At 45.0% G+C, this 24532-nt stretch overlaps 1 protein-coding gene across 1 annotated transcript in view; it reads left to right on the plus strand.

The window, feature by feature from the left end:
- The first annotated feature begins 5145 nt into the window (after window positions 1–5145).
- TAPT1 (transmembrane anterior posterior transformation 1) overlaps window positions 5146–24532 on the plus strand; it is a 59048-nt gene continuing 39661 nt past the window's right edge. The window contains exons 1-2 of the mRNA XM_079773550.1: window positions 5146–5373; window positions 16748–16878. Of these exons, the coding sequence (XP_079629676.1) occupies window positions 5184–5373; window positions 16748–16878 (321 nt within the window). The 5' untranslated portion in view covers window positions 5146–5183. The remainder of the gene's footprint in view (window positions 5374–16747; window positions 16879–24532) is intronic.

The following is a 24532-nucleotide window of genomic DNA, read 5'->3' on the forward strand; positions in this document are numbered from 1 at the left end:
TAGAATTTTCCAGAAATTTTAAATCTAATACAAAATAAGCCTTATATCTGATCATGTGGAAAAGATCGTATTAGCCAATAAAGTACAGATTTATGTTCACACACTTTTATCATATAAACAAACCAACGTTAAGGTCTTTAGAACAGAATAGCTTTGATAAAACATCCCTTTTAACAAAATGCAGTTTTCAATAGGTCTGATTTAGAATGGTTTTAGTCATATATTCTTGTGCCAGAGAAATGCTTTTAGAAACAAGATTTTACTCATGACTGTTTTAGTTAAGTTGTAACAGGTACATGAAAATCAAAGACACATTATTCAATTTCTGCTACATCTTCCAGAAACAAACTGAGTTGATGGCCTTTAGAAATCCATGGAGTAAAGCCCAAACAAGATAAAACCTAATGAATATCAGTCCAAAAATGATTGCCAAGGACAGAAAATATTATTACTGAAACTCAGAGATTCAATAAACTCACATAAATTTACTGCAAAGGCTTGCTCTGGACCCAGCAATATACTTGATTTATTTAGAACACCAGTTGCAAAGCTGTTCAGGTTTTTAAAAAACTATCAACTCTTATTTTCCTCTTGGAAAAGAAAATGGTGAATAAATTAAATTCAGAACCTTTTGCGAATCAGACACATCACATTTATGGGTTAGAAAACAGAAGTCATGTTCTGCTGAAATAATTTTCAAATGAGAAATATAGACTAAACTGTATTCTCTTCAGTGGTCGAATCTATACTCAGAAAAGTGTGTGTACCACAGTAATTGTCTCAAATCCCATTTCCAATGCTGTGAATGCCACCTTAGGGCAGTGTGCTTGGACTTAGGCATCCAGGTACAATATGGGAAATTTGTTCAAAATGCAGAAATCCTGAGGCCTGGGGTGGGGACTGCAAAGGTGATCAGAACTCATCAGCTCTCATGCAAAAGGAATGGAGAATTAATGCATAGATAATAAAGAAGGCACATTAAACATTGACAGACCTTTGATGTGTTACTGCATTTGGATTCCTGGCATTATTTCAGACCCAATTGCAAAGGCATTCTCTAATGAAGGATACCACCCTTTTCTACCAATATTCATAGCATAGGCATTTCTAGCAACTTTTAACCCAGGGGTTCAAGAATCTGAAAACGGGTTGCAAGGCTATTATTACAAAAGTTTGGAAGAGGTCACCAGGGTGATCTGTCCAACATCCTATAGTGAGGAAATGAAGCACTGAGAGGACACGCATGTTACCTTAGGGCAGAAGGCCAATCGAAGAGTCAGAGTCCAAGCCTTCAGGGTTCTCTCAAGTCATCGAAGTACTTAATGTGTTGTGTTGTGTGTGTGTGTGTGTGTGTGTGTGTGTGTGTGTGTGTGTGTGTTTACTCAGGAAAAGCATATGGAATTAATTTCAAACATATTTTGGGGAAGTGCTATTCAAAAGATAAATTGCTTTGTAGAGACAGAAGAAGAGAAACTGTACTTTTTTCAGCTCCTACTATAGAATATATATTGGCCCATTTAGCAAGGAAACACACTGAGGGCTAGTTTATAAGCTTCATAAGATCATTTTCTGGAACTTGAGTACATGGTTAATACTCAATGAGCTCAATGTATTCTGTTTTGTCTCAGAATCACAATTACTAAATCTTCAATAAAATATAAAGTTATTCAATTTATTTTTCAAAGTTGTGTATACTACTGACCAAATTTTCATTCTTTTAAAAAAATACTTTGTGGTTTGCTATTTTCAAAATATAACAGCCACATGGTAGATACTACAAGAAGGTATAAAAATACACAATTAAGAATACATATTGTACTATTAGGAACTTTTCATTCAGTTTATATAATCATATTATGCATGCATGTTAAAATATAATTTTGAATATGTAAGTCCATTTATAAACTTATAAACAAAACTTTCTTAATGTATTGACTTTTTTTTGTTCTCTATTGTTTAAGACTCTCATTCTCATTCATCACTTTTTTCCATTGAAACTATTTCCCACCAATGGAGAATTCCTTTCCCTAGAAGCTAGTACAGTGACCTGCTGACAGAACACCACTCACTATTTGCTGAATTAATGTTTAAATTGAATTACTATAGCTCATTGTCATCCAAATCTTGTTTTTACCTTATAACTTAACTCAGAATGTTATTTGATTCTCTTTAATGGCGGGGATTGTCATGTTTTTTTAAATATTCCTACTGTTTCCTAATGGTGATATTATAAATGTAGGCCTCGTTCTTTTTAAGACTGATATAAGATAAAGAACATTATGGTATTTTAACTGTTTTTCATTTTCCTCAGAGAACTGCTGGCTTTCCTATGATGTGTACTTTTTTTTTTTTTACCTTAAGATTAATTGTAACTTAGTATTTGGAAGATTTATAATACATAGGGACATGTTCTTGGGTATCCACGAGGGATTAGTTCCAGACCTCCACGGATACCAAAATCCAAGGATGCTCAAGTCCCTTATATAAATGACAGAACACTTGCATATAACCCACACACATCCTTCTGCCTACTTTACGTCATGTAGAATACTTATAATACCTAATGCAATGTAAATGCTATGTAAATAGTTGTTCTACTGAGGCATTCAGGGATCAACTTTCTGGAATTCTTTTTCAAATATTTGCAGTCCGACGTTGGTTGAATCCCGGAATTCAGAACTCCTTACAGCCAACTGTATTGGAAAATACCCTTATTTAGATTATTAGTAACTTGCAATAGGTTGAATTAACTCCAAGAAAACAACTTTTCAGATCCAATTAACTGGAGAATAGTGTTAACTGGAAAAATTGTTTACATTGATGTTTGTTTTTAAAATGCCTTTCAGCATGGTGGCTCCTTTGAGGGTTTGTCTCACGGTGCAGTGTCACCAAGTGTCCCATAAAGTAGTGCAGCTCCAGTGAAAAGACCCAGTTGATGAGAAACGACAAATACCTCAGCTTTCCCATGTCCGCTTTGCTCCTTTTGCTCCCTAACACTTTCAGTCCCTGCACAGGGCTCCTTCCTGGCTCTGCCGTTTTAAAAAGGACAGGAGCAGCCCTAGCTGGTTTGGCTCAGTGGATAGAGCATCGGCCTGCAGACTGAAGGGGTTACCCTGGTCGTTCTGGTCAAGGGCACATGCCTTCTGGTTGCGGGCTGGATCCCCAGTATTGGGCGTGCAGGAGGCAGCTGATCAATGATTCTCTCATCATTGATGTTTCTCTCTCTCCCCCTCTGAAATCAATATAGATAAATTAAAAAAAAAAAAAGGATAGACACAGCCTTTGTACACAATGTCTTTCCTCAGACCTGACATACATAGCAAATGAGAGGAAATCACTCCTACAACTGGATGCCTAAAAAAAAAAATTAAAAATTCAGATCCCCCCCCCCCCGTCCCCCCTTTCTGGCTCTTTTTGAGTTAAAGGCAGAGGCCAAAAGCCAATAAGCATGGTGAGACAGTAAATGGGAACTGACATACACAAGCGATAAACCCCGACTTTCTTCCTGACAATCAATACCTAGGGCTGGGCTAGGTGTGACACTATAAAAGATCAGAGAATAGAATTCGAGCTGTAAGCAACCTTAGGGGCCATCCCATTTTCAGAACCTTTTGAGTTTCAGAATAACTGAGGACTTGCCCAAAACGTTTGTTTTCGATGGATTAAGGTTCAGTGTTGACCAAGTATAACGCAGAGAACTTAATGGAGGACGGTCACAGGAGGGTTTAAAAATGTAATCCTGTGAACCGTTCCTCCCTCACTTGGGAGGACTGCGGGTCAGTTCCCAGCTGCAGGGCTTCGTGCATCTTGGTCCCTCAGCGCAGCGGTCCGCGGTCAGGGCGCTGCCCCCAGCACGCGGCCCGGAGAGCAGCCACTCTGTTCTCCGCTGGCCACGAGCTCGCCATCCAGGTCCTCGCTCGTGTCAAAACCCTCACGGGCCTTTGATGATCCACAGGAACTCGGGTTTTGCTCTGTGCGGGCCCTTCCCGTGTGGTTCTCGGGTGTGGGTCTAGGGGAGTTCGGACAGCTTAATGTGCGGGCAGGAGGAATTGGTTTTCCTTTTCCTAATCCAAAGGGGAACAGGGACTCAGGTGCATTCTGGAGGTGGCATGCGGGGGAATTGACCCACCCCGGTCCCCCGCCGCGGAGCGCGCAGCAACCACGCGGGAAGCAGGCGGCAAAGGTCCCCGGCCCCTTTCCGACCACCCGCACGCCCGAGACACCTGCGGCAGGTGGGCTGACCCCGCGCCGGGTGCCAAATCACGTGCCACGGCCGCCAAGGGCGGTGCGCCCCGGGAAAGCAGGTGATGGAGCGCGGGCGCGGCGGCGGCCAAGTGCCCCGTCCTCACCCGGAGCACAGCCCAGGGTGCAGCCTAGAGCCGTATCCGAACCCGGGCGCGTGAAAAGCAATAAGGCACCCCGCTTCTTGGGCTGAGTCCCTGAAGCCCGTCGCTCCCCTCCGCACCGCCCCCCACCCCCCGCCCCGCACCTGTTGGACAGCCTCCCCAAGAGCCTCCTGGCCCCAGTGCTTTGGAAACGGTCCACGGGCACCCGGAGGCCGGGGGATGTGACGGGCGACCATAAGGATGCAGCAGAGGGGGAGTCCGAATAGCGGACACCTGGGGCCGGGCCCCGCGGGGCTCGGGGAGGCCGAGTCCGGCCCCCGCCACCAGGGTCGCGCGGCCGGTGCCAAGACGGGGCGGGCGGCGCCGTCGCACTCCGGGCACCGCGCCGGCAAAAGGGGCTCCGGGCGGCCGGACGGGCAGCTCGCAGACGGCGGGCAGCGCGCGCCGCGGCCGCCCCCCCGGGGCTGCCCCGCCGACCTCCCGCCCGCCGCTCCCGGGCCGCCCCCGCCGGGCCCCGGCCCCGAGCCCCGCAGGCGCCCGCCGTCCCCGGCCGCGCGGCCTGGCGCCATGGAGCCCGCGGCAGCGCGGGAAGGGCCCGCGCGCCACGCCGACGTCCGGAAGAAGATGGCGGCCGCCCTGGCGGCGGCGGCGGCCTCGCAAGCGCCGCTGACGCCACTGGAGCGCGCCGGCCGGCGGGCGGCGGAGGGCGGCGGCGGCGGCGGCGGCCCGGGCTCCGGCGAGGGGCGGGGCGAGGCGGCGAGGGGGCCGGCCGGGGGCGGAGGCGGAGGCCGGGCGGGCTCCTGGCGGGAGGCGGCGGGGCTGGTGTGCGCGCGGAACATGGCGGGCGTCGGCGACGCGGTGCCGGCGGCGGGCGGCCGTGGAGGCGCGGACGGCCCCGAGAGGGACGGCGGCGGGACGGCGGAGCAGCCGGGCGGCGGGCACGGGCCCCCGCCGGCGCCGCAGCGCACGGAGACGCTGGGCTTCTACGAGAGCGACCGGCGGCGGGAGCGGCGCCGCGGCCGCGCAGGTGAGCGGGCGGCGGGCGGCGGGCGGCGGGCGGGCGGGCGGGCGGCGCTAGGCCGCGGCGGGGGCGCCGGGCGGGGCCCCCGGGGCTGTGGGCGCGGGGCCGAGGCGCCCGGGGCGGCTGACAGCTCCCGGGCGGGTCCGCATCGAGCCCGGCAGGTGTGTCCGAGCGGGAGCTGCCGCCCGGCCGGCGGGTCGGGGCCACCTCCCTGACCTCCTCCAATTAGACCCGGCGTCCGAGCCCGGCAGGTCGGCGAGCATCTCCCGGGCCCCGGGGGCTCCCACTGCCGGGCTCCGGGCGGCTGTCAGCCCTCCCCGCCAAGGTGACTTCTCTTGTGGATTTCAGCGAACTTGAGCCTCAGAAACCTGTTAGCGCGCCCCGCACCGCGTCTTCCGCAGCCGCCGCCGGCCCCGTGGCCGTGACCGTGAAGTTCAGTACTTTCGCCCAGAACAGAAATAGTTAGCGCTCTTCAAAATGTAACCTGTGAACTTTTCCCAAACAGAAACTTATGCCACTTAAAAAAAAAAAAAATGGCTGCAGGAGCAAAGATGCACTTGCGAATCCTACTGTCAGTGACGGGTTTTAAGCATATTGTTGTTATTTCTTTCAGCTATCGGATTTTATTTTGGTTTTCAAAGCGTGTTTTAATTGTGTTTGCATGGATGTTGCTGTTGCATAGTAGGCTTAAAAAAGAAAAACACACACACACACACACACACACACACACACACAAGGTTTTGAGATGTATGTTTCATTGACTGTAGAGGGATCACAACCTAGTAATTCTTACATAAGTCTGAATTTTGAACAGCAACCAAACCAGAACTCCGTTAAGTCCTCTCCCCCCCCCTCACCCCCACCCAAATAGCTTCTGGTGCACAATAAGGGCTTTATTAGCCGTTATTTTCTGCAGTTCATACAAATAAATGTATAAGTCATAAGGTTTATGCATTGATTGTAGGGGGGGGTATTGAAAATGTAGGCTGATCAGGTGAGATCCTGATTGACTTGCTAATTTACAGGAGACATAGGTTAGATTTTGAGGAGGTCCATATCATTGAAAAATTAAGTACAGACTGTACCCTGTTCAGTCTTTTTCAATTAACCACTTAAAAGTTCTCAACTCTATTTGGTTTAGTCGTCAGTCAAACATTTGCTTGCAAGAGTACTTTCTGAATTGGCAGGGTCTGAGTAAGACAAAGTATTAAATCTCTCAGCTGTCTGTTTACTTACTTAGACTTGACTGTTAAAAAGTACTCTGGGCCCTGGTTAGAGTACCCTGGGTACTCAGTTGGTTAGAGCCTCACCCCTATATGCCAAGGTTGCAGGTTCGATCCCGGGTCAGGACACATAGAAGAATCAACCAATGAAGCATAAAATAAGTGAAACAACAAATTGATGTTTCTCTCTCTCTCTCTCAATAAATAATTTTTTTTTTAAAAAAAAGCACTCTGATGCAAATAGAAATAAATTAGCCAGGTGTCACTATAATTTCTTTAAAATATATCTGAGTTTCAGGAAAGCCAATATTATAAAAGCCTTTTTTTATTGTTGTTTCTTTGCATGCACAGAAAATGAAGCTGTCAGGAGCCTTTTGATGAGCCAGATGTTAGGCCCTTGTGGGAACCCCTAACACCCCTTCCCTGGCCCTTCCTGGATGGGTCTGGATGCCCGTGGACTTCCATAGACTTCATCACACCACACACCCATTCTTCATTCACATGGGTCACTGAGCAGGGTTTCCTTAACATGTTTGAAGCTGGGCTTTTAACCCGTAGTTGCCGAAAGTCGTTATCAGAGAACAGGCCCAGCTTAGTCGGCGGGGTGGTCTTCCTTGTTTCCCCAATTCCCTGACTTACGCGTGAGGAGAGATGACCGTGACAGCGCTTATCTGGGGATCGGGACTTAGGTGAGAACCCCGGGAATTTTTCAGACGGAGTCCCAGCCAGTGCTGGTCCATCTGGGCCTCCCCGTGGGCCCCTTCTTCTTCCTCCCATGTTTCTCTCTGCTTTGCTTGTCCCACAGCTCTTGCCACTGCAGGTGCCCACCTTCTGACTCTGGTGCCACATTGGTCGGAGACATCCCCCCTGGAGATTAGAATTCTTCCAGCATCCTTAATGCCCAGGCTGCAAGTGGCCTCTGCATTCACGCTGACCCTCCAGCATTGCTCCCTTCCACTGCTGGGTAACCTTTCCTTGTCTTCTGTCCAGAATTAGAAAGCTGCCGGAGGGGCTGGCTTGGGCCACTCACAGTCTTCCCAGCCGAGGGGCTTGCACGGGAGGTGTTGCGAGGTGTTGCTTATTTATTTTTTATGTTCTGGTGCTGTCTCTGATTCCCTAGTGCCCTCTCCCCAAATTAGAGCAGCCTTTGTCTTTCCTTGGGTGTCTTGGGGACCTGAGCATCAGTGAATTGCCAAGTCCCCTTTAGCCTTTCTCCCAAGGAATTAGGGCTCTTATAAATGAAGATGTTTGGCCTGTCCTAAGACCCTAGGACTCCATAAATGAACCACCCCCTCTCAGAGGGAAATAATGCAAAACATGGTGTTTGATACTCATTTTTTTAAATGCTTGTCCTTATTAATGTATATGTATAGAAGATAAATATGAATATTAGTGCCTGTACACGGCTGTATATACCTACACGTATATCTACATTAAGCCTGTGCTTTGTTTTTGTTTGTCTTCTCAAGCTCTCTTAATCACTTGGTTCACTGAACTTCCTTTTTAGCTTATGTGTTGCCTAGCATTGGACTGAAACTTAGACCTTAACTAATACTTATACCCCAACACAGTTAGAAGTTGATACCCCACTCCTCATTCCTGTTTCCATGCCCTCAGAATGATCATTGGGTATTCCACATGGCCCTATGTGGTCGCCGGTCTTGGACTCTGGGTATAGTGGTCATCAGGAACTGCGGATTCATCTCATCTGCCTTCTTTTTTTCCTCTCTTAAAAACAATGCAAACTACTATTGTCCTTTTTTGAAAAACATTTACTGAAATGCCTAATTGAATGACAAAAAGAGGAAGTAATATACAAGTGAAAATATGACTAGTAATCCTTTTCCTACTTGATAGGGACAAGACCTCCCTAGTACGAATGTTACAAACAAGGGGGCAGGTTCTATCACCAGCGTAGTTGTAACAAGTAGACTGTTAAGATAGTTAGTTATACAAATAACTGTTAGAAATAAAGAGTGTGAGGGGAAATTTTTGTATGGCCCTAGAACTTTACTGTTGTCCTTTTTGACCTAAGACCAGATAATAAGTACATCTTACCACGTTTTTGTGCTTGTTCCGCACTTGACTCATCTGTAAAAGTTCTAAATGGGTGCGTTTCTGCATAGCCATATTCGCACTTAGGAATCTAGGTCTAGCAAGTCAACCTTGGACTCAGAATTAGGCAATCTGTTCTTGGCTCAGTTCTGTTGTTGAATTGCCTTGTAGGCTCTAGGCTTGCCTAACGCACTTGGCCATGTTTCATAACTCCACGGCTAAACAGTATCTGAAGTGTCTCAGTTGGCTGCAGTGACCATGGAGACTTAACAGTAGAAGACGTGGTGTAAAATAAGTATAACACCCACTGGTGAGGACGAAACAATACGTGTATGATGCAGGTGTTGGAGTTTGTGTAGGGGTGGGTATGGCTTATAAAACAAGAGCCTGAGGTCGGGTGGTAGGCAGTATTGTTTCTGATTGTAACAGTACCGCGGGGCCATTCTTTCCCTTCTTTTTAGATGGCGACTCCACTTCTGCGTAAGCTGGTTACCATCTGTTTTGCTTCTCTTCTCTGCCTTTACCCAATATAGACCTCTAGGCAGGAAAAAAGACTAAAACCCAGAAAACTAGTTGATCTTTTTTAGCAACTCCCACGAAAGATTTCCAGTGGGACAGAGATTTTTACCATTCATATTTCCTATGTCTTATATTTTGTGTAATTAAAAACTTAAGCTCTTCTTATAAATAACATTTTTATTAAAATATAATTTCATTTAACCAGTCCTCATCCTCCATAGAATATCTTACATAGTATCTCTGTGGCCCCAAACTCACCCTAATGGATGATTAAAGGCTGTGATTCTGAAATGATGCTCTAGAATCAATGCTTGGTTTCTCATTTACAAAGGAAAATGAGTAACTGTAAAACTGGCTGGGAAATGACTTGGAGTAACCACAACCCTGATACAGAGAAGGTAAAATTAACTTCTCTTCTGACAAACTATGGCTCTGCTTTAAAACGCTCTCTTGCTTTCCCTAACTAGTACATGTGAACTAAACAAGCAGTGAGAAGTTTTTCATTTTGGTCTTTGACCAGGTCAGTATCTTGGCTTTTTTAAATGTTTAACTTAGGCCCTCGCAGCTCATTTGTGGCCCAGTTTAGGGAGTGCTTGCATAAAAGAGGTCTTTGGAAAGACTATATAGCATTGAATGTCAGAATAATGATATTACAAATTTATGAATATTCTACCTCTTTCTTCCCGCAATATAAAGTTAGAGGGTCTTAAAACTCAAATGGTACCTTTACAGCATTTGATTTCAGAAGGCAGAATTGCTGTTATGTTGATTCCTGGTTTGCCTTATACAGGAGTGTGCCTCTATATTGTGTAATAAACTTACATTTAATATTTTAGTGTAATCTTAATAAAGTTTATTTTTAAGTTTTACATTATTTAAGACTATGGAAAGTTGTATGTTTCCTAATATTTTCCTAATAGTTAACCAGTATTACTTTCCAATATTTTTAATGGTCAATGCTATTTTAAGAAAGATATATTTAGACATACTACTGAACATATAAATATATTTATGATTACTCATTACTTTTAATTAATACTTTCCTATCCTGGCTTATTTCTAAAACAAGCTATCTCAGTAGATAATTAAAAATAATACTTCTTTTAGAGAGGAGGAAGAAGCAGTTTTTTCTATACTTTTTCTCAATTTCAGATACCGGATCATAGAGCATTTCTGTGGCAGGAGATGAATATTGATTAAGAACACGCTGGACAAATTGAAATGGGTTTATGATTGGTATTATCTTCCTTACATTAAATATTCACAATTGACAAAACTTATTTCTTATAACGTAGAAGCACTTACTTATATTCTACAATTAAATAGTGAAATACTTCTATTTTGAAGAGACTTACTGAACGATATTTCTTCATGGTGAGAATTAGATAAATGAACTAAAGTTGGTTGACATCTAAAAAGTTACGTTAGTGTTCAGAATATAAACATTTATTATTTTACTTTGGAAAAGAATTTGCTCTTAAAATATAAAGGCAGATGTTGAGTACAACAGATGAGAGTGACTTTTTGCTCAGAAGAAGTGAAATGCCGTCACAGTATGGAAAAAGGTACACTAGCTAGGAGGGTTCTTGAAGAGTGGTACCCACAGGTAAAGGAACAATAGCCTTCCTACGTAATTAGTCAGGCAGCTAGACCCAGGAGCACAGGACAAGTGAGTTCAGGCAAGTCTGTAGAATGCTAACAAACAGTGTTTAAAAATGAAACACCAAAACAAACGGAAATACTGTGACAGCTACACTTTGAAACGGAAGATTAAGTAGCATCCTGTAAAATAGGGCCAGGGCCAGGGATAGGTGGGAGTGGGCCTGAAAAAGCGGCAAGCGGGCTAACACACTCCCCTTCCTCCGTATGAGACACGGGGCTCTTTCCGACGGTGGAAGCCAGCGTAGTACTAGGTTATCTTCTCTCCTAAGATTGTCAGATGATGGATGATAATTATGGTACTGAGGAGAGAGCTCGCTGGGCTTGCAAGTCAAAGACCTAGGCTCTGTTCCCAGCTCTCCCCTTAACTTTTCAGTGACTTTGGACCAGTTTCTGTGAGCCTCAGTTTCTTGGTTTACAAAATGTGAGCACCATTATCTGCCCTCTTCAGCTCTCAGCACTGAGGATTTTATGAAGTAGTATGTGCAAGATCTTCATAAACTGTCTCTTGCCATAGAGGGAGGGTCCTAATCCTTAAACAGGGCCAGTTCTCCAGGAGGGTGGGAAAAGGAAGTAAGATAAAGCTTTTGGAATAATTTGCCCTGTGAAACGTGGTTCTTTTGTTAGTATTGCTTTAAATGTATCCTGTAAAACAATTCCCAGCCCATTAGTATGGTGTGAATTGTACACAAACACTACCCTTGGGTTCAGAACCGCCTGGGTTCTGGACATTGGGAAGATTCAGATACATGGTCCCTGCTTTCAGAAAGCTCTGGGCTGTAAAGGAGCCAGCAAGTTAACAGTGTAGCTTAGAAGCAAACCCACGGCTACAGGAGCACAGAAAAGGGAGGACGTCCCAGTTTTCCAGAAAGCACCGTGGCCTGTTTACAAAAGCACTTAAGACAATGATAGTCAAAATAACCCAGGCCAAAAAGCCCACGCTTTAAGGATAGACGGATTTTGAATTCTGGCTCCACCACTTACTCCTGTGTGATGTTGGAGGCTTCCTTAACCTGTCTGTGCCTTGGTTTCTGCGTCTACAAAATGGACATCACAGTAGAGCCTGTCTCATAATTTTAAGAGCTATGCACTCAAAACATATTTTTATCATTTGATTTTTAAGGGTTTACCTTAAAATTCCCCATTGTGGAATGTAAATTGGTGTTTATAACTAAAATTCTTGCATTTCTAGAGGTGGAATCCTGACACAACAGTTTTCTTATTTATTTATAATACAGTTAAAACACTTCCATAGGTTTATGTTGTAAAACTGCTTTACAGAAAAGTAGTTACATAGGCCATACAGTTGTGAAATATACTTACTTGTCAGATTACCTTTTATGCATGGAAACAGGATTGCAGAAGTAGCATCAGTAAACATTAGGTAACCACCAGCTAGAATTGGTTAATGTACAGATCTTGTGAAATTAATAGTAAGTCGTTCAAAACATTGTGTCATGCTTTGTGATTCTCACATGCTTTCACGGAAACGCTCTCTCAGCCCTCAGCCCTCCTGTGTGGAAGGCAGGCAGGTGGCAGGTGTAAACCGCTCTCAGCCTCGGTTTCTGCTCTGTGAAGTGGAGCTCTGAGGCTTGAGGAGGGTCCCAGGCGAATGTGCGCCAGAGCTGGTGCCAGGACCCCTTCCTGTGGCTTTGGTCCGTGGTTTTCTTGTGGATCATAACAAAACACTTCTTATGTAAAGGCTCCGGCAGCTGCCGTCATCAGCGGAAACATCATGTGGAGGAGAATTTCTGAATAAACAAGGGTATAGTTATCTCAGTCTTTGAGTGTAATTTGCTTTTTTAGGTTGAAAATTGGGCGATAACCCATTTCTATATCTCCCTAATGTGGCTGACCTACTGGGGACTTCCCAGTGTCCCTCCCTGCACCTACTGTGGATAATGCAGTCTCCCGCACCCCAGGGCTCTCACTGGCTGTGACTGCGTCATGGCATCTGCCCTTTTAGGGGTGGGGGTACAGGTACCTGTCCGGTCACCTTGACAGTCACTTGGACACAGAGGAGAAGTTCCTCATCTTCAGTGGCTGCTGTGTCCAGAGAGGCGCCAGGAGCTTTCCACGCTTTCCCTGCTCATTCCCCCTACCCCCCACCCCCTCTCAGACAGCTCTGTCTTGGTCACTAGCTCTCTTCTTGAGGATCTGGTATCTCTGCCTTTGCCATTTCTGATTTCCAGTTTTGTTTCTGTTCTCGGCCACACATCTCTGTGGTTTGCCTTCCTCTTCTCTGATCTGCATGTTACTTTAGCAGAGCTTTTGTTGAGCACCTATTATGTGCTGTGCCCCGAGGATGCAGGAGTAAGGGAGAAAACCAGACAGGAAAGTGAGTGTAATAGGGCGCAGGGAAGCACAGGCAAGGGTGATGCCGTGGGCACCGCGCGGGGGAGGATTTGGGAGCGTCCTCACAGAGCAGGCGTGGCTGTGCCTGTTCACCTGTAGAAAACTGGGAGGGAATCTCAGGCCAACAAACAGTGGGAACCAACTGACATGTTTCCAAGAACTGAAAAGTGGTGTAACTGGAGATTTGTGACCTAGAGATGCAGGGCGCGCAGGTGCGAGGCACGGCTGAAAAGATAGCCAGGGGCCAAGTTGTAAGGGATCCGGTGTCCTCGCTGAGGTGGGACCTTACCTAGAGGTAATGAGGAGCCAGAGAGCCAGCCACCGAGGGCTGTCCCTGGAGTGTGAGCCTGCTGACTCGCTGCTAGGCCAAGTCAGGGCCGGAGGGGGCAGATGGGGAGATGGGCACGCGTTAGGAAGCTGTCGCGGTAACCTGGAGAGAGAGGATGAGGACCAGCGGAGCTCGAGTGTGGAAAGGAGGGAAAGTTCAGTGTTTCAGAGCAAGAATCAGCAGGACTTGGTGAGAGGAGAGGAGAGAGGCCGAGGCATCGTCAGCTTCTAGCGTAGAGCCTGCTGGTGCCATGAGCTGACGTCGGGCTGCAGGCAGGGGAGCAGTGGGGAAGGTCCTGGGCTCCGCTTTGCAGGGTAAAGGAGTCTGTGGGACTTCCAGGAGGAGTTGCCCAGGACCGATTGGAAACAGGGGTCCAGACTCAGGAGTCAGAGCTAAAGAAATGGTGACTTTAGGATTTAGAAGATGGTTAAAACCTCAGACTGTCCCAGGAGAGGATGTATAGGGGAAAAGAAAAGGAAAAGAGAGAAGGTAACTGAGGACACATCAGAGAAAACCAGCCTTAAAGGATGGCCAGCGTGTTACTGGGACTCATGTTGGGTGTAGTGAATGGAGCACCCAACCAGCAAACACTTAAGGGTGGTGATGAGGAGGAGGAACCTCCAAAGAGCCTTAGGACAGGAGAATCTGCCACAGGGAGGAGTGGGGACCCCGGGGCAGAGGCTGCTTGGATTCCCGTGCTGTGACTCAGAGCTCACTGGCACCCGGGATAGCGTGTGCAGGTGCCGTCTCTTCTCTTCTCTGTGTCCCTTTGCTTCTCGGTTTTTACATGAAACACCCAGTACTTATTGATACGAACCAATCAGGACAGTCTTTCTTTCTATTTGGAAATCTGACTGAATGGATGTGGGTATAATTTTTGCTCTTTCACCAGTTTTGGCTGTTCTTGTTCATAGCTCAGAAGCCTTTCTTATTCTCCCCTTCAGACAGCAGATCTTGTTCTGGTTTTAGCCAGCCTACAACAGATTAGAAAGTTCCTCACCAAAAGTTTTACTCCACATGGACCTGGACATACAAGGCCTTTTAATGGGACGTCTGGTTGTACATGGCTTCAGCTGTGCGCATACTGAGAGCCTGATGCTCAGGGCCCCTGAGGATCCTGCGCTGGGCTGGAGCTACCTTTCATGGTATCACCAACTCTTCAAACAGATTATGAATCCAGTATTTAAAGAAATGTGTGTGTATAATACTTGCCGGGGGTGGGTGGGGGGGGAGAGGGGGGCTAGTAACATCTAAACATGCAAGCCACCTGACTTGATGCCTAAAGAACCAGCGATGAGTTCCCGTGCTGGAGGAAGTAAGCTGTCTTAGGCCCATCGACGTAGTAGGTCTGCCACTGAGTCTTCCTAGGGGCTTTGCAAGGGGCTTTTTGACTATGCATGCATGCAGACTTTAGCACTCACATAGGTGCAACTCCTTAAGTAGAAAAACAGACGGGAAATCACCTTCTCTAGTTGTAATTTTCGGGAGGGGACACCACTACTACATTTGGTGAGAGGACCAGAAGGCCAGCTCAGAGCAGAGAGGGCAGTTTGAAACCTTTGGTATCCTGAGTTCTGGCAGGGAGTTGGGCCTCCCCAGGAGTAGGCGTGGGGAAGTGTCCGAGGAGTCAGGGGTGCTGAGAGGTCCTGGAGGCGACGGGCCGGGAGGAGTGTGACGGGATGGAAATAGCTGAGATCAGGCATTACCAGCTTGGCTTCTTGTCTCTGGTCGGTCAGTTGTAGCCAAGTGGGAAATCCCAGCCTGGCCTGGCCTGACTCTCCTCATCGGAGGCGAGAAGACTCGGGCAGCGTTAGCTGTGGAGGGACAGAGGAAACAGGTGGCAAATTAAAGAGCCAAGGAAAGGGAGGTCGTTCAGATCTGGTTGAAGTTCTGCTTGGTATGACTTACTGTTGTAGGGGTTCGGAACGAGCCAGCCCAAGATGTGCCTCAGTGGTATGCGGATTATTCTGAGCTAAAGGCAGCCAAGATCCTGTGGGCTCAATAGAAACTTCTGCCACCCCCACCCCCACTCAACTATCTAGAAGAATTTAAATTAGGGGCCTGGCCCATGCTAAGAGTTACCATCAGAAGTAACTTTTTACCTATCTACATGGCAGGGCAAACTCAATTACTGAACTCGGGCAGCTACCTTCTGAAGCCCCAAGGTGCCTAACCTGAACCCTAGCTCAGAATGTCATGTATACCCTATTTTCCCTTTTCGTCTCTGAACCTCTCATGTATGCGGGGTTCCCACACATGCGTATGTAATTGAATTTGGTCACTTTCTCTTACTAATCTGCCTCCTGTTTATTAGATCATTAGACCAGCTGATAGAACCTGGGGGTAGAGGAAGCTTCTTCCTCCCGGCACCATGGGTAGCATCCTGTGTAAGCCTTCACCTAGCAATTGATGGACACTTTTGCAGGATCTCTGAAGCTGAAGTTACACCAGTATCCATATAGTTCACCCAGGATAGTTCTTGGACTGAAGCAGTGCCTGTTAGATGACTTGACTCCCGTTAAAAAAACAAACATATATATACACACACATACATATACACACACACATATATCCATCCATATATATACATATACATATATGTACATATGTGTATATATATACACACACATATCCATCCATATATACACATATATCCATCCATATATATACATATATGTACATATGTGTATATACACACACATACATATACACACACATACTACACTTGATCTTAGCCAAAAGGCCGAGAAGCGATGATATACACACACATATACATATCCATCCATACATATATATGGATGGATATATATGTGTGTGTATATATATATACACATGTACATATATGTATATCTCCATGTCATATATATATATACATATATATATATATATATATGTACACACACACTGACTGTGTACTCTTACCTGCCTTCATAGTTCTATGTAACCTATAAGACACAAGACTGGGCTCTTGCAAAACACTTTTCAGACTATTCTGGCTCATAGTAATTGTCTCTTCTGTATTTCTGTGGGATTTTCAGTTTATACCACACAGAGCAGCAGTTTTCTCAATAGACTTTGCTAATGATTTATGTATAGTTCAGTTTTGGGCACAGAATTATAGAGGACTTCGTTTTATTCTCTCATCATTGTTTTATATATGTATTACCTATGGCCCCAGCTAGCATGTAAGTTCCTTGATAATTACTGTTCTTTTGTTTTGTGTCATTTTCTTTTCCTATAGAGCTTTCATTGTTGAGGTTCCTCAGTGCTGAACTAACAAGAGGGTACTTCCTTGAACATAATGAGGCCAAGTACACAGAAAGAAGAGAAAGAGTGTACACTTGTATGCGAATACCAAGAGAATTGGAAAAGGTACCTTTTTTTTTCTATTACCAGACATCATTTTGCAAGTTATGTCAATGTGCTAATCATACAAAAAAGAAAAGAAATAGTGAACAGTTTGAGTTGAGTTTTTAAATATTTGGAAATAATTAAATATATTGGGGGAGTAGGATAAAGGAAGAGGCTTTAAAGAGTATATTTTTAGTGTGAGATCCAATGATTCTTAACTTTGTTTCTTAGTAAACTTATCCTATTTGCATGTGTGTCGCATCCAAATAACCTTTTCCAAGGAATTAACCTCCACTTATTCCTTTAGTTCTCTTCAGTTTTGTTTTATTAGAAGCAGTTCTTTTTTCCATTCAGCATAATAAATTAATGTCAGCCTTTTTTAAGGTTTAGTTTCTCAGACAGCCTTCATATTTAAAAACATAAATTATAGTCTCTTCAACAAAAAGATGGTTCATTTTGCCTTCATCACAGAGGATGTCACATCGTAGGTTGGCGTAGTTATGGCAGCTCCGCGTCTACACACACCATGTTCCCTCGATTGTGTCTCAGTCTGTCTAGCCCAGTCAGATGTGGCAGGAAGCCACTCTCCTCTGCGTTGTTAGGGTTGGTGACTCTGAGCACTTCCATATTTCTTGCTAGAAAGAAAGAAGAAATAATTCAGCTTTAGCTATATTAAAACATGTTTTCATAGTTTCATAGTAACGCTAGAGGCCCAGTGCACGAAATTAGTGCACAGGTAGGGTCCCTAGTGGCTGCCAGCTGCCGACTGGAGCCTCCCTTCCCCAGCTGCAAGCCAGGGACTTCCTTCGTTCCGCACTGCCCCCTGGTGGTCAGCGCACATCATGGCGAGTGATCGAACTCCAGGTTGATCGAACTCTGGAGGGGACACTTTGCATGTTAGGCTTTTATATATATATATATATATATATATATATATATATATATATATATATATATAGATACAACTTAGAATATTTCAGTCACTTCCTTAGAACCATATTTTCTGTTTCAGTGGCTGTCAGAAGAGTTGTTGGTTTGCTTTATCACATATTATAATGGCAAGAGGCGTGGTAGACAGAAGTGAGATCAGCTGGTTTGGCTGATGCTCATTTTATTTTTATGACCGTCCATCAGTTGGGTAGACTGATGAGTCAGGCGTAGAGTGACAACTTGAGAAATGTTGCTTCACATAGGTTCTTGGTGGCATGTCACATGATGAAGTTTTAGGAAGTTCCCTGTTGGGGAGATGTGGAGAGCTGGGGAGCCAGCAAAGATTCTGGGAGAGAACACACGTGGCAGTGCATCTCTGTGTAGCCCTAGGTCAGGATCAATGGATGTGCTTGGTTTATTTGTTCTAGGGAGTTCTAGGGTCCCCAGGGGAGCCGAGGGCCTGGAGGATGAGAAGGGAGGTGGAGGGGTATGCGGGCGCTCTCTGCAGCAGCCTCTTCTTGCAGCAGCGCCTTTGTTCTGTATATTGGAGTTTATGTAAGATTTTCTTAGGAGTGGAGAGTAATGTTTCTTCTGCTTGCAAAAAAAAAAAAAATTAAACTAATTCTTGTATCTTTCTTAGAACATTTTAAAAAACTTGCTTTTCCAATGGACAGAGGCAGCAGGGGGGTGAGGGCATGTACGGAAGTGGGGTGGGGGAGCACTGGGGGATATGGACATATATGTAATACCTTAATCAACTTGCTTTTCAAAGCTCACTTTTTTCCTCTAGTAATAAGCCGTGAGGTGGAAATGTGAGGACATACTGCAGAGGCCGCTGGAGGGAGGGTCTGCTGGGGCCATGTTCTTGTCAGGACAACGTTGGCCCGTTGTCCAGCCACGGACAGTTTACCCACCTGCTTTCTGCGGGGAAGTGCTTTCTTCCACCTGGTGGGGCAGATCTGGACTCCCGTTCTTCTCTGGGGAGAACACAGAGGGATTTGCCTGTAGCCACAGCCAGGCCAGGGACACACCCAGGAGACTGCTTCAAAGCGGGGAGGTGTCTGTCTGTCTGACCCTGACGTACCCCTCCTGTGACACAAATAATGAGCAGTGACAGCATCCCTTTATAATTCTGTCATCAGAGGCAGTTCAATACACATCATTCTCTCTTCTTTATTGGTAACATTGAAATAACAAGCAAGTTTTTGAGTAGATTTCTCATAGAAAATTACAAGCATTTCATGTTTGTTATTGTGAGTATTAAGTTGTCTTCTGGGGAAAATGCCTACAGGTGTTGATAAGACTAAAGTATAAATCGGTGTTTTTCAAACTGTAATCCATGACAGGACCACTAATGGGTAACCCATATGTATGGTAAATTGCAATCAATTAGGATTTTTTTTTTTAAGAAAAGAATAGCAGTATTAGAGCACCTATGCTAAGGGTGTTTTTTGTGAAACTTTGGTTTATTGGTATGTATGTAAAATGTAGAATGTCAGGAAAGGTGAATTAATACTGTTCATGCACAGTTGTCATAATTTTCTAACCCTGCTTCCCATGAAGGAGGGTGTTGGTGTTAGGCCTATTTGGGAAATTTTGATTTAGTCTCTTAGAACAACACTCTAGAAGCTTTATTGCTTAAAATGCATGAAAGGAAGTCATACATTTCAGTTCAGGGCATTCTTCTTCACTTCTAAGACTAAGGGAAACCTAGAGGGAAGGTAGATTTCAGTTTAATTCCAGGCTTACATATCTCTCCTATCAGCATGAATGATACCCCTGTGGCCCTTATTTCCTATGAGTAGTGTTTCACCTCGGGCTTTCTTTATAAGAGTAGGGAGAATATCTAGACATTCATGTTAATCTAAATTATGTTTATTGGTTTCCTTTGTGGTTGCATTGTCTCTTCTAATACATAACACCCTAACTCATTTTTGTTCTTGTTTTCGGTAAATCTTATGACATTTTCTGCTAGCCTTTGGAGGGAGAGACACTTGATTACAGAGCGCTTTGCTTCCACAAGAGTTGCACGCAGTGACTATAAAACATGCAACAAACGTTTGTACTTTCAAGAGAAGAGAAAGATCAATTCAATATCTCTTACTGAACCTGTTTACTAATGTAAAAACATCCCAGATTTTTGTCCAAGGGCTAATTTTGTCATCTGTGTGAATCTGAAATTGCAGCAAATGGTAAAAAAAAAAAAAAAAAAAAAAAAAAAAAAAAAAAAAATCCACAGCATTTTCTAAAATTGCCTCATATATATAAATGCTAATGTAGAGAAATAATAGATCACCTATTCATTTATTTATTTTCCCTGTCTTTGTTTTGAATACTTACTATGTCCCAGGTACTTTTACAGTGAGGAAGGACTTGTGAAGGTAATGGCAAAGTGATAAAAAAAAAAAAAGAGGTAGATTTTGTCGGTGCATTGTAGGGCCTATGAATGTGTGTGTGGGGGGAGGAGAAGGGGAAGTGTTGGGGGGGGGGATGGCGGGTATGCTAGGAAGTCCCAGATGTGGGAAACAGTGAGGTACACACAGGAAAGGACAGGTACACTGGAAGGACAGGCTGGTTAAGCTAAAGAGTTTAGTCTGGCTTTGGGAGGACGGTTAAAATAGATTGCTTAGGCGTACTTTGAGCTGTGAATATAACAGAATACTAACAGTTAGCTGTGTATGTAACAGGATACCTAACAGTGGCTTAAACCAATAAGATTCTTTTTAGCAAGTCTCAAGGAAGGAGGTCTCAACTGTTCCAGTAGATGAATGAAGCCAGCATGGACCACATCTTTTTGATCCCTCTATTTTGCCATCATTGGCAAATTGGCTTTTGGTCCTCTTGCTCGTTGCAGCTGCAGACATTACATCTGCATGATAATCAGAAAGAAGAGATGGACAGCCCCTCTTTGACTGTTCCTTTTATAAAGAATTAAAAGCGTTCCCAGAAGTGCTCAGCATACTTCCTTCTGCTTGTATCTTACTGGCCAGGCTGAGTTATACCCTCGTCCCCAGCTGCATGGGAGACAAGGACAGTAAGTGCTATGCTTTGCCAACAAAAGGAGAACAGATTGAGGGTGGTAATCAGATTAGCCACCCCTCAGAGCTATGCTTCTGAAAAATTAGTATAGCAGTGTTCAACATGAATTAGAAGTAAAAGAAGATCTCAAAATCTCACCATGTGCATATCCTTCTTCAAATGAAAATCCATTGATTGATTTACCTTTAAGAAATTTATTCCTTATGTTAATTATATGTCAGGTGTTTAGGTTGTGATTAGTACGAAGCCTTTTCTCAAAATTATTTATTTTCTGTGGTTACATGTGTTTATGTAACCTTTCCTATCATAAAAGTTAAAACTAAAATGAAAATACATTTTTGAATTTTTTTTACATTGTAATTCTGTGTTTTTTGGCAATCCCTTATTGCTACTATGCTTTGTATAGTATAGTTATTTAATACATTTTTAAAAATTGAATTCAGCTGATTAGTCTTAGCTGTCTTAAGAATCTAGTGAATTTTTATTATTAACTTTAAGTTTGTCAGGTTGAAGATACAGGTATTGCTGTAGGTATAGAATATTGTTGTGTTTAGGCATTGGCTAATATTATTATTGAAAGAGAGAAAGGTTACTGTCACACAGGGGAGTATTTGCGGTCGAGATTCAATACCCTTAGCTTCTCATCTCAGGTCTGCAGGGCACAGCCAAGTGACCCAGTCGAGCCTGGAACCTCCTTGGCTTTGACTTCATCTAAAATTAGAAGGTTGGACTAAATCATCTCGGAAGGGCTGATGATTGCATATGAGAAACAGGGGACATGGGGTGTTACATAAAAGTGGAGGAACTTCGTTCTGCTTGTTTGAGGGTCAGAGAAGAATAGCATTTATGAAAAAATAATTTTAAAAGTTCCTTTCAAAGTAATGAATTTAATGACAATGTCATATGAAGCCTTGTTGTGTTTCTCACTGTGAGGTATGTGTTAAGAAAGTGCAGTCACAGCCAGTCTCACCCTGGTTCAGTGAACAGCCCTTGGATTTCATTGTGAAACTAATAAAGGGCTTACTCAGACCCCAATGGTGGCAGAGACTCTTGGGCATCCTGCTCGGTTTCTAATTTCATGAAAACACGTTTGAGGGCACCTCCCTATAAGTTCTTCTCACGGTGCGGCCCTCTTTTGTTACACACCCTGACTTGGATGTCCTGCCACACAGCTGCTGAGAAGCAGGAAAGGGTGGGGACCCGCACCGCTCACCCTCCCAACCGCCTGGTCTGGTAGTCCTCCCTTTCCCTGGAGGCTTGGCGCCCCCTGCTGGTAGAGGTGGTGACAGCAGCTTCCATACTCCTTCTGCAGCCCTCTACCTTTCTCAACCACAGGGCCCAGGGCCAGTGGCAGCAGCACAGAAGCCCCCTCCAAAAGCGGGCTGAGAGGTGATGGGGGAGTGGCTCGGGGCATCCAGGGCCTCCTTGGCCTAGCGTAGGCCCTGCTATCTACTAGGCACATAGGACTTATCAGATGGTTCTAGGGCCGTGGTCGGCAAACGGCGGCTCGCGAGCCACATGCGGCTCTTTGGCCCCTTGAGTGTGGCTCTTCCACAAAATACCACGGCCTGGGTGAGTCTATTTTGAAGAAGTGGCGTTAGAAGAAGTTTAAGTTTAAAAAATTTGGCTCTCAAAAGAAATTTCAATTGTTGTACTGTTGATATTTGGCTCTGTAGACTATTGAGTTTGCCGACCACTGGTCTAGGGCAAGTCAGCCGTGACTTCTACCCCATTCACTGATGTTTAAAGGACAGTTTGTGAACTTGGCACTGTGGGGCTATGTTTATATTTTTGAATCAGTAACTAACTTCTGTCAGTTCAGCTTTGAAAACAGTCTTAGATCTCTTTTCCTCTCTCTCCATTTGCTGTATCAGGCCATTGTGAGCTGTCACTCTGACTGTTTTATTGCCCTTACCTGTTGTCCCTGCTCACACTCAGTCTGCCGTAATGCTCCTTGCTGACTGTTCCCTGAAAAGGAGACTGGTGCCTGTGATGGCAGCTACAGTAAAGACCTCCCATCCTTAGTGACACTCAGATGGGCTATGGGGTCCTGAGAGCACAGCCAGCCTCCTGCCCGCTCCAACCCCTCAGCAGAGCTCACAGCCCTGCCTGTCCCGGCCACATACTAAGTAATGGTCCTCGCCTCCAGGGTTGTTGGGAGGATTAAATAAATTAATGTGGGTCAAGTGCTTACAAAATAATCGTATTCAAACACGGATTGGAACTAAGAGAAGCAAGAAAATCTCAGGACCCCTCCATATGCATAGTGAAGGGGACCAGAATCTTGCCACCCCAAAGCTGCCCCTTTTGGGATATTGGTTTTAAGCTGGTTATTCAGAAACAGAAGACTCAGAAAGAACCTGTGGCCTTTCCCTTTCCTGCCTAAGAGATTCAGATGAAAAGGGCTGTTCCAGGAAGGAAATCTTAACAGCCTCACCTTAGCAGCAGGTAGGAAGGCTCCAGGCGCATCCCCCACCACGCATTGTTTCTGCATTGCCTGGCACGTGTGTTCTGCTCTTCCTCAGCTACCTATAAAATGCCTGTTTCCTTTGAAACCTCAGGCTCCTGCCCCCCTTTCTCCTTTGTCCGTAGTGGCCTCTAAACCTGAACTGCCCCGTCCGTTTCAGGTCTCATATCCTGTGAACCCTCCCAGCGTGTGCATTCGTGATAAACGTACATTTTTCTCCTCTTAATCTGCCTCTGTCGATTTGAATCAGCCAGAAGAACTTAGAAGGTGGGAGGGAAAATATTTTTTTGGTCCCATAATAGTCTTTCCACATATTAACATCTTAAATTGATTCTTTGTGTTAAATATATGTCAGATATAAGTTGTAATTATTGTCAAGCCTTTTATCAACATTACCTTGTTTTCCATGGTTACATATGCTTTTGTGACCTTGCCTATCATAAAAGTACCTGGCTCGAGGTAATCCCTTTGTTCATCATCGCCTAGAGTGTAAATTTCCTGGGGACATGGATTTTTTAATTCAGGTGAATAAAACTGTTTTATTATAGGGACAGTCTTGAATCTGCCATCATTGCTTTCAAAATCAGTCACTTGTAAACTTTCTTATTGATAACTCATTCTCCTTCACATTCTTCTAATCGTGGATCCCCGCATGTGGGCTTGTTGAGAACTTCTGGAACGTAGAACAAAGAGTTGCGCTCCTTAGTAATTAACTGAAGGTGATTTCTGTCCCTCTTGTATAATGATTACCTTCTGGCCACACAGCCACCCACTCACATTGCACCTGTGCACACTCTTCTCTTTGTTGGGAATTCTGTTCCTCCTTACTGACCTGGCAAAATCCAGTGCCCATCTTGTCTTCTCTGTGGGAGATCTTTGCTGACTCCATTCCCCCTTCCCTGCGTGCACAATGCCCATGCCACCCTCCACGCACACCACACCCCGCACAGACCTACTCTCTTGGCCAGTGCGGCTAGGGCACATCATTCATCAGGCACTACCACTGGTCTGTGTCCAGCTCACTAGCTTGTGCATTCCCTGGGGAAGGTGTCCTTCCTCATGGCCTTTCATCCTCCCATTGTAGACCTGAGCGAGATACATCTCTGCTCTCACAGAGCAGAGTAGACCCAGAGCTTTACAGAAAGCGAGACCAGGGGGAGGATGGGAAATGCCCCTTCCCGCTTTACTACCTCTTGCCACCAGACACTCCAGACCAGCCGTCCTGGCTGGCAGTTGGGG

This window comes from Cnephaeus nilssonii, assembly GCF_951640355.1.
Source record: "Cnephaeus nilssonii genome assembly, chromosome: 1".
Taxonomy (NCBI): domain Eukaryota; kingdom Metazoa; phylum Chordata; class Mammalia; order Chiroptera; family Vespertilionidae; genus Cnephaeus; species Cnephaeus nilssonii.